This window comes from Acipenser ruthenus, chromosome 25 (assembly GCF_902713425.1).
Source record: "Acipenser ruthenus chromosome 25, fAciRut3.2 maternal haplotype, whole genome shotgun sequence".
Taxonomy (NCBI): domain Eukaryota; kingdom Metazoa; phylum Chordata; class Actinopteri; order Acipenseriformes; family Acipenseridae; genus Acipenser; species Acipenser ruthenus.
In genome coordinates this window covers 11,131,383-11,142,423 of record NC_081213.1, presented here as the reverse complement: position 1 = coordinate 11,142,423, position 11,041 = coordinate 11,131,383, and the positions used below count along the sequence as shown (strand labels likewise).

The following is an 11,041-nucleotide window of genomic DNA, read 5'->3' as shown; positions in this document are numbered from 1 at the left end:
TACCTGCACCAGTTCAAAATGTGTGTATTCTGACCGTGCAACGGGCACTGTTCGTATAACCTCCGAAACAAATCGATTTCTCTCCAGTGTCCAGGTGAAATGAAACAGACTAGAAAGACATGCAAAGTGACTGCAGTACTGCTCCTTAAAAAACAAAATATACAACTGTTTGTTATAATATGCTTCTTCAAAACCGCATAACAAACATTTTTTTTTACATTAAGTAGCCTATCAAGTAATGGAATAATTCAGTATTTTCACGTGCTTGATTTTTAACTGGGAATTTAAAGAAAGGACCTTGTATATATTGTAGTTGTATAAATACAAAGAATCTGCTAGATCTTTATACTAGTCTAACCTGATTGAAAAAAATAAAAATAACCCTGGATTTCTTTCTGCATCTATAGATAAATGAGTAAATTCACCTGCTGTTGCTTCTACCTCTAATATTGGTTCAGTTTTTAAAATTCTTTCAAAATAAAATTCTTGACATTAGTGATCAGATCTTATAGACTCCTTCTATTATGGGCCTTTCTTCCTACTTTGAATTAGCTAGACCTGATAAAACTACGATGGAGGCTTTCTCGTTGGTTACTTTGCAAGAGCTGACAGCGTTAGTTAGGCATATGAGACCAACCACTTGTGCCCTTGATCCTATTTCTACTAAACTATTAAAATATGTATTTAGTGTTGCTAATATAGGCATTTTAACAATTATAAATGAATCACTTTCATCTGGTATAGTTCCCTCTGCACTTAAGGTTGCAGTGGTTAAACCCCAACTTAAAAAAGTCATTTGGATCCTACAGTTATTAAGAACTATAGGCCAATTTCCAATCTTCCATTTTAGCCAAGGTCTTGGAGAAAGTTTTTGCCAATCAATTACTCACATTTTTAGCTTGTAATGGTTTATCTGAGAAATTTCAGTCTGGATTTCGATCTGCACATAGCACTGAGACGGCTCTTGTTAGGGTAGTAAATGATCTTTTGATAAGCTCAGACTCTGGCTTTCCTTCAGTTTGAATTCTTCTTGATCTTAGCGCTGCCTTTGATACTGTGGACCATTCCATTCTATTAAATCGGCTTGGGAGTTTAGTGGGTTTGACAGACGGTGTCCATTCTTGGTTTAGGTCTTATCTTTTCGATAGGTTTCAGTATGTTTCTGTCGGGGAGATTATTATTATTATTATTATTATTATTATTATTATTATTATTTCTTTCTTAGCAGACGCCCTTATCCAGGGCGACTTACAATTGTTACAAGATATCACATTATTTTTACATAAAATTACATTATTTTTACATACAATTACCCATTTATACAGTTGGGTTTTTACTGGAGCAATCTAGGTAAAGTACCTTGTCTTTCAATCCAGGCAATCCCTCTACTGGGGCGCTATTAGCTGCTTACTTTGCGGACATAAAGTATTGGATGTCTCAGAATTTTCTGATGTTGAATTCTGATAAAACAGAGGTCATGCTTGTGGGTTCACAGCACCAATTAAAAAATGTTGATTTATATAAAATAGATCTTAGCAGCCTTTCCTCAGAACTAAAACTTGAAGCAAGAAATCTGAGGGTCATTTTTTATTTTGTTCTATCATTTGAGTCCCTGTGGAAGGGTGGTGGGTAATTCACTGACACAAGGGAGACACAGATGAACTTGAAACACTGCACAGGTGCCCAGTTTTATTCCGGGTAGGTAATTCCTCTTTTCAGCCCGCAGAGGGCGTGTTGGCCGTGGTCTGCCTACCAACCATGGTAAAAACAGAACCACAACAATACCAGAGGCGGTAAAGAATTCAGAATACAGGTGCAGGCGCACTCACAGGTGCTCAACAAAAGAATAATCAAAAGGCGAAAGAAAAAAGGAAAATAAAACACAGTAATCAAAACTACAAATAAAAGGTGCTGCACTCGGCAGCTTCACCCCGACCGTCGCTACCCACACGGTCCGGGTCTCCATCCTACCCTCACCACTCCCTCAGTCTGTTAATAAAAATACTGATGGGGTCTGCCCACGGTTTTCCTCGCTACCCCTATTCTCTTTTGTTGGGTTCTTTTTTTTTCTTTTCAGATTTTTCCTTTCCGGCCGTGTCTCAGTTCTGGACCAGAGCGTCCGCATGTCTCTTAGAAGGGCAGACCTGAGGAAACAGCAGAATGTTATTTTATAGGGCAAGCAATCCCCCCAGAGAGGGCTTTCCTCAGAGAGAAGGAAAGCCCACACACCCTCTCTCCCACCTCTCTGTGTCCTGACCAACAGGAGGATATTGAACGGCTGCTGCCCTCTTCCTGCAGCACTTTGAATACACCAGAAGAGTCAGCACAGGTCTCCCCTGTTACAGTCCCATATTAGGAAAATTACTAAAGCATCTTATTATCATTTGAGAAATATAGCTAAACTTAGATCTATTATGCATCTAATGCATGCCTTTGTTTCATCAAGAATCAACTATTGTAATGCACTTTTTCTGGGATTCCAAAGTAGTATTTGGTGTCTCGCTTGAAGCTTATTCAGAATGCTGCTGCAAGAATTCTAACTAAAACCAGAAAAGGTGAACATATTACTCCTGTCTTGGCCTCCTTACATTGGCTTCCTGTGCAGTTTTGAATTTATTTTAAGATCTTATTTTTAACTTATAAAGCTCTTAATGGATTAGCACCCAGTTATTTACAAGAGCTGTTGACCCCATACATTCCTAAAAGGAATCTTAGCTCTCAGGATGCAGGGCTCGTGGTTATTCCAAGGATAAATACTAATAGTATGCTATTTGAATGTTTTATTATCCTGTGTGTATTATGTTTTCTGTAAAGCACCTTGGAGTCTATGACGTAAGGTGCTATATAAATAAATAAGAAAAAAACTATTTATTTATTTATTTATTTATCCCTTAAATATATTAAACAAAATAATTAAAATAAACTGTTCTTCAAATTATACATAAGATAAATACAATTTCAATATCCAATTTCCACAAAGTTTAGATTTATATATATAGCCATAGTACTGACATGGTCTCTATTCGTCTAGCCTCCGAAACCAAATAGATTTACGTCTTACAAAAAATGTCACTGTCTAGGTAAAATGAGGAACATGGTCAGACATTGTCAGAAATTCAAACAGGAAATTAATATGTGGTCCTATAAAACATGGTCAGCATTAGCAAATTGCTTATTGAAAAGGTCCAGTCCTGCAATGAAGCAGATGTCAGGTTTAGAGTTTTGTGTGCATCAGACTTCAGGATCGCCCGCTTGATACTGTTTGATTTCCTCGAAGTATTTTGGTGCCCATTAGCTGAGTCTTGCACAGTCAGTGAACAATAGAATGCTGTGTGTTCTCAATGTGGACACAAATCCTTCATAGATCTTTAGAATCTTCCTTTCGATTCTTTTTGTTGTTCTGGTTTAGTGACAGATCTATATTCCCTATAGGAGATTCCAGTCTTGCACTAGTGCATTGGGAGCAGAAGGTGAATATTTATTCATCTCACTCGCTGCAATCCAGGAGGAATCAACCAAGGCAGAGCAAATGGATAATGGAGACTGGGGCTACATGGTAAGAGAGTAGACCCTGATGTTTTACAGCTGGTTTCACAGACTCATTTTATTGCCTCATGTTACTTTAGGTAAAATAGTCCAAAATGAGTGCTAATCTCGATGCACAACTTGACTTAACTGGTCATCATAGTGGCTGAACACAGGGGGTTGCTTATTCAAGGTGCTTCACTCATTCACTTGCATTGTGGAGATGGTAAAGGTAAGATCAATGGACAGGTTATTTTAGGTGGTGGTTAACAGGTTTGCTGTACAATACAAATGAATACAGTGATGTGGGTGAAAACAAATCTATGGCTATTTTTAGAAAACTCCCTTCTTTTTTATGATAATAATGCAGGGTTAGAAACTAACAATATTGTGCTACTACTCCAAAGGACTAGTACCTTTTGAAACTTGCTAGTCCTTATGTGAAGTGCCTAAGTTGGCATCAACAACAACAGTTGGGGTCCCTAAAAATAGGCTTAGAGTTTATTTTGCTAAAAAATAAACACAGATTTATAAATTTAGATTTAGAATTTTTTTTTTTTTTAACAAAGCACCTTCGTAAACGCTCATACAGATCGATGAATCACCTGTTTACACCTCGTTACTGAGTGACTAACTGTACTGTGTGTTGATCTGACACTGACTGCATCAGACGGGATGACAGAGGAAAACATTCTCTCAGCTGTGTCACCTTGCCAACCATGAAGCTGTGCCTGAAACTGACACCGATGACACAAGTAGAATGTTTATTTTATTGTGCATTACATGTGTTGCTATTTACAAAAATGCTGGCTGGCTATGAATTACTATCTACAATAATTAATGTACTCACGTACACATGCAGTCTTCACTTTTGCTTATTAGTTTTAAAATGTTTAATAAAACGTATTGTTTGACCTTGTTAGTACAACCTTGTTAGTACAATTTTTTACTCTTCATCCATGGTTTTGCCATTTGTATCTCTTAGACATTTTACCTCCTCTCTGAATGTTCTCTTGCTGTTATAATATTGGAAAAACATTTTGGAATTGGCTTTAGCCCCCTTAGCAATGCTTATTTCTATCTCTCTCTTGGCCTTTCTAACTTCCTTTTTGACTTGTGTTTGCAGTTCCAAGGACTCTTTCTGTGTACTTTGTTCTTGGTCCCTTTTTAAATGCTCTGTAAAGTGCCTTTTTTCTCTAAATATTTTTTTAATTGATCTATTAAACGATTTTGGCCATTTTGTTTTAGATTTAGATTTGTCTACTTTTGGGATGTAATTGTTTTGCGCCTCTAGTACTACATTAAAAAAAAAAAAACAGCCATCCTTTTTCTGTGGATGTTTTCTCTATTTTACTCCAATCTACTTCTGTTAGTTTCTGTTTCATACCTTCATAGTTTGCTTTTCTAAAATTGTAAACCTTAGCTTTAGTCATTACTTTTGGGGTTTTAAAAATCACTTCTAATGAGACCATGTTGTGGTCTGAGTTTGCCAATGGCTCTCTGACCTCTGTCTTAATTATTCTGTCTTCGTTATTTGAAAAGACTAAATCAAGGCATGCCTCCCCTCTAGTCAGTGCCTTGACAAATTGCGTTAGGAATCAGTCATTTGTCATTTCCACCATTTCAATTTTGTCCGTCGTGCTCCCCACAGGGTTTTCCCATTTTATACAGGGGATGTTGAAATCCCCCATTAGTATGGCTTCTCCTTTTCTACACACATTTCTAATGTCTTTGTATAACAGATTATTTTGCTTGGCGTCTGAATTTGGCGGTCTATAGCATGCTCCTATTATTATGCTCTTTTGAATTTTTATCCATTATTCGGACCCATATTGATTTGGCGTTTCACATGCCTCTTACTTTAGCCTATTGATGCCTGGGGTTTTAGACTCTTATCATGTCACTGTCCTACAGGGAAGAACAGCAGATTTGAGTAAAAAGGGTTTGCTGGGTCCCCCAATACGATCGGTGCTGCAGACTGTACTCATGTAGCAATGCGATCGGTGCTGCAGACTCTACTCATGTAGCAATGTGATCGGTGCTGCAGACTGTACTCATGTAGCATTAAAGCACCAAGAGAGAAGGAATTTAATTTCTTGAACAGAAAACAGCCCCATTCCATTCATGTGCAGATTTTATGTGATGCCTGTCTCGGCCTGCTAAATGGCCAATCGGAACCCACAATTAGTGTATTCTACAAAACAGCAGTGCGCCACTCGTCTAGAAAACTGAGCCGTTTAGATGGCTACATTGACCATGGCTATATGTGGGAATTTTACATGCACATGTCCATGTGCGAACAACTTTAGTGACATTTCAATTTATTAACATGTGTGCGAGTGTCTTACACAAGATTTATAAATCAAAATCTAATTATGCATGTGACAATTCTAAACTTTATACGTACAAAAATCAAGTAATTTATTCACACACACGATAAATACAGGCCCTGACACCTTGACTTGGACAAAACTGACAGGGTTGCACACCTGACACACTTTTGTTACAACCCTGAACATTTCATACAAATCCTACCTTTGGACTGGACATTTTATGTTTAACTCTTATATGCAATGCAAACGCCTTTTAGGTTGGCCTTGTAATGCTCTTAAATTATTTATAATAATGTAATGTTATTTGTAAATGAGTGAAATAGTCAATGAAGTGTTTCTGTGTCAAGATCCCTGATCCAGACTCTTTTTGTGTGGCGATCCCTGATCCAGTCTCTTTGTTTTGTGTCAAGATCCATGATCCAGATTCTTTGTGTGGCATTCCCTGATCCAGTCTCTTTGTTTTGTGTCGAGATCCCTGATCCAGTCTCTTTGTTTTGTGTAGATCCTTGATCCAGTCTCTTTGTTTTGTGTCGAGATCCCAGATCCAGACTTTGTTTTGTGGAGATCCCTGATCCCAGTCTCTTTGTTTTGTGTCTAGATCGCTGATCAATTCTTTGTTTCCTGTGTCTAGATGACTGATCCAGTCACTCTGAATGTCGGAGGGCACCTGTACACCACGTCTCTCTCAACGCTGACACGGTACCCGGACTCCATGCTGGGTGCCATGTTCCGAGGAGACTTCCCTTCCGCCCGGGACTCCCATGGACACTTCTTCATCGACCGGGACGGGCCGCTGTTCCGGTACATCCTCAACTTCCTGCGCACATCGGAGCTGACCCTGCCCATGGACTTCAAGGAGATCGACCTGCTCCGCAAGGAGGCTGATTTTTACCAGATCGAGCCCCTGATCCAGTGTCTCACCGACCCCAAGCCTCTGTACCCACTGGACACCTTCGAGGAGGTGGTGGAGCTCTCCAGCACCCGCAAGCTTTCCAAATACTCAAACCCCGTAGCAGTCATCATAACCCAGCTCACCATCACCACCAAGGTGCGTTCCCTTCTGGAAGGCGTCTCCAACAACTTTACCAAGTGGAACAAGCACATGATGGACACCAGGGACTGCCAGGTGTCCTTTACCTTTGGACCATGTGACTATCATCAAGAGGTGTCCCTGCGCGTGCACCTGGTGGAGTACATCACCAAGCAGGGCTTCACCATCAGGAACACGCGTGTGCACCACATGAGTGAGCGCGCCAACGAGAACACTGTGGAGCACCACTGGACTTTCTGCAGATTGGCAAGGAAAACTGAAGACTAACCGTTTTTAGAAAACACAAAAGTACTCTCATATATATATATATATATATATAATGATGAATAAACACCTGCAATTACTGAATATGCAGCGTGTTCTTACCTCTAACTACTACAACAACAAGCTCACTAGTCCACCCTCTGTCCTTCAGTTTCATGTCGACGTGCTGAACCCAATATATGCTCTATCAAAAAATGTCTTTACCCTTGACCTCTCCTAAAGGTCAAATGCAACATTTCCTAATAACTCCTTAGAGAGTGCAGATAGGGTCATGGTTACTGTGGAACATGTATAGGAACCCGTATATGGTCTATCAAAAGATATCTTTGCCCGTGACCTCTGATCTCTCCTAAAGGTCAAATGAAAAACTACCTATAACTCCTTAGAGAGTGCAGATAGGGTTATGGTTACTATGGAACACACATATAGGAACCCATACATGCTCTACAAAAAAAATCCTTACCTGTGACCTCTGACCTCTCGTAAACGTCAACTCAAAAACTACCTTACAACTTCTTAGAGAGTGCAGATAGGGTTATGGTTACTATGGAACACATATATGCTGTATTAAAAAATGTCCTTGCCGGTGACCTCTCCTAAAGGTCAAATGAAAAACTAGCTTTAACTCCTTAGAGAGTGGAAATAGGGTCATGGTTACTATGAACACATATAGAAACCCATATATGCTCTATCAAAAATATCCTTGCCTGTGACCTCTGATCTCTCCTTTAGGTCAAATGAAAAACTAGCTCATCACTCCTTACAGAGTCCAGATAGGGTCATGGTTACTATGGAACACATTTTGGAACCTACATGTCTTTCCTGCACACTGTATAGGAAAGACAGGCAGGACAGAAGAGGCGGAGGGGTAGCGCTATACATAAGAAATAGTCTTGAAGCCCAGGTGTTAAATCTGGACAAAGAAAACAACACCGAATCAATATCCTTGCAGCTCCTTGAAGAAGTCGAACAGCCTCAACATTGGCACTCTCACCACTAGAAAAGGAACAGAACTGAAATCATATACCCACATAAATTAAAATAAAACAAGGTCATTTAGCAGACGCTTTTATCCAAAGCTATTTACATACGAGCCAATGTCAGTGCGCCACCTGGGAAACGAACCCACAACCTTTTGGTTGCAAGTCTGGAATCCTAACCACTACACTACACTGCCGCCCTGATAACTATACATATATCGTATATGCTGGTCTTATAACACAAATTGGCTGCCTAAAATGAATGCTGGGAGTATTACACACAAAACTTTGCAGCACTTGTGCTACTCCAAGTATTGATCAGCTTTAAAATAAATAAAAACTTAACACTAAATACCAGCTGGTTTGTTGGATCCTGTACATCTAGCAAGTAATTAATACAAATGATAGGTAGGCCTACATTGGTACAATGAAATACAAATCTTAAGTCAACCAGTACAACTGTATAATAAAGCTACTGATGCAAAATCTCATAGGTAGCTGCAGTACACGAGGGGGTGTTACAAATACTAATTTTATCCCACTTCCCCCGCAGATTTTTTTAAAAATAAAATAAATAAATCAATTGCCTTGATACATGTCTGTCTGCCATCTTAATTCAACCAGAATGCTGTACCTACAATAAAAATAATAATTAAAAACCCATCACAATTTAATACTTACTTTTAAATACAGGTACCAATGCCCACCCTCCGCCGTTTTATGTAAAGTTGCATACACTTTGTACTAGAAAACAAAAACAACAAAACAGTTACAAATGTGGTCGCTATACTCTCTCAAATCATTAAAAGATGGTTATCTAAATTGATTTCCATTACACGAGAGTAGATGTTAAAACTTCATGCTGATTTGAACTCGGCTCTCGCCAAGATAAGCACCAACTAAGACGTAGCTTTACAGTAAACTAATGTGATCCATATGTGTCTCCATCCATTTACGTTTCCTTCCATATGATGATGTAGATATCCTTCTGTCTGGTGTTAATGGCTGAAGTGTAATGCTGGCTCCAGGGATCAGCTTATTTTGCCTCCCTGGCGCATCAGCACACACAACAGCTGCGATGCTGGCTCCAGGGATCAACCACAGTGCGGCCTCCCCAGCGCATCAGCATGACAACCGTCTGGATTGACCTAAGTAGGGTACATCTCTGGGGTCTTCAAGTGGGCACCTTCCATCCTCGGTGTTCCGTCGACTAGCCCACGACACCTCAAGAGGGCTCGACGGTGATTCTGGTGTCCCAGCATCACCCCCCTCCGTCCCCCACTCAACTCAGCCCAGCTTATTTACCCCTACATCAGCGTTTCTTTCTTTTTATTGTGCTTGAGATCCCCAGCCAGAATCTTTCCGTCTCAACCACAGCCAGTTGCTGCTCCTCTCTGCTGCTTCAGATAAGTTCTTCACTGTGCGACGCAACTCTTGGCCACTGAATCCGACGTCTCTGAGAAACCGGGTTGTAGAGTGTGCCACAAATCCTCGACAACCCACCTCCACTGGGTAAACCCTGACTATCCATCCTCGCTGTTCCGCTTCAGTGGCTAGTTGAGCATACCGCAGTTTCTTCCTATCATACGCCTCATCTACAGCATCCTCCCATGGCACTGTTAACTCTACCAGGTGAACAAGGCGTGCTGATCCAGACCACAAGACAATATCTGGTCGAAGGTTAGTGGTGGCAATCTCAGGTGGAAAAATAAGCCATTGACCAACATCTGCCAGCATTTTCCAGTCTCTAGCAGCTTCCAATTGTCCTGGACGAGGATTGGTTTTAACACCTTTTCTTGGTGGTTGCTCTCCTGGGCGGAGGAATGTTGTCTTTTGTGTGTAATGTTTTGATGGAACAGGTGGCAACTTATTGGTCATGTTACGCTTGTCTTCCAATGCTAAGGCCAAACATCGCAGCACCTGGTCATGGCGCCAAGTAAACCGTCCTTGGCTATGAGCCACCTTACATCCTGTCAAAATGTGCCTTAATTTTGCAGGTGATGAACACAAAGGACATGAGGGATCTTCCCTGCTCTGTTCCATTGACCATAGGTCTTGCCAGCCAATCTTGTGTTGTTCCACACTCTCCCATCTCCTCCATTCTCCCTGCTTGGCCTGGGAAATGGCCTTTATACACCTCATCCTCTCCTCCTGCTTTTGCACCTCGTTGACTACCAGCTTCCTCCTTTGAGCTGGGGCTGTCTTGTGCCATGTAGGAGGAGCTGAACTGAGACCAAGACCCCCTCTTCCATGCTGAACTTGCCCCATGATATCACTAATTCGAAGGGCAGCCTTTGCATCTTCCACAGCTTTCTTTGCCGCCTACTAAATTGTATCATGCATCGTTTATGTTATGAGCACATGTGAGCAAGTATTACATTTTACACAATAACAAAAACTCGAACTTGCCTTAATTCAGGTCTATCCACATCTGTAATGTGAGCGATGCACCAGGGAATTGTGGGTCCACAGTTTCCATGGCAACCTTTATAAACAAATATGGTCTTCATGTTCATGATCCGCAAGCAGAATACCAGTGCAGAATATATTGATCATAATCATGATCAGCAAGCGGAATACCATGTGCATGATCACGATCAGCAAACAGAATACCATGTGCATGATCACGATCTGCAAGCAGAATACCATGTGCATGATCATGATCCGCAAGCAGAATACCATGTGCATGATCACGATCAGCAAACAGAATACCATGTGCATGATCACGATCTGCAAGCAGAATACCATGTGCATGATCACGATCTGCAAGCAGAATACCATGTGCATGATCACGATCTGCAAGCAGAATACCATGTGCATGATCACGATCTGCAAGCAGAATACCATGTGTATGATCACGATCTGCAAGCAGAATACCATGTGCATGA

At 40.7% G+C, this 11,041-nt stretch overlaps 1 protein-coding gene across 2 annotated transcripts in view; it reads left to right on the top strand.

Annotated features, from left to right (window-relative positions):
- LOC117413703 (BTB/POZ domain-containing protein KCTD6) overlaps positions 1-8,745 on the top strand; it is a 9,263-nt gene extending 518 nt beyond the window's left edge. Inside the window, exons 2-3 of one of the 2 annotated variants that reach the window (XM_059000450.1) lie at positions 3,433-3,556; positions 6,490-8,745. In XM_059000450.1, the coding sequence (XP_058856433.1) occupies positions 3,530-3,556; positions 6,490-7,176 (714 nt within the window). In that variant the 5' untranslated portion in view covers positions 3,433-3,529 and the 3' untranslated portion in view covers positions 7,177-8,745. The remainder of the gene's footprint in view (positions 1-3,432; positions 3,557-6,489) is intronic. The other variant, XM_059000451.1, reaches the window with a different exon arrangement.
- The last annotated feature ends 2,296 nt before the right edge of the window (positions 8,746-11,041 follow it).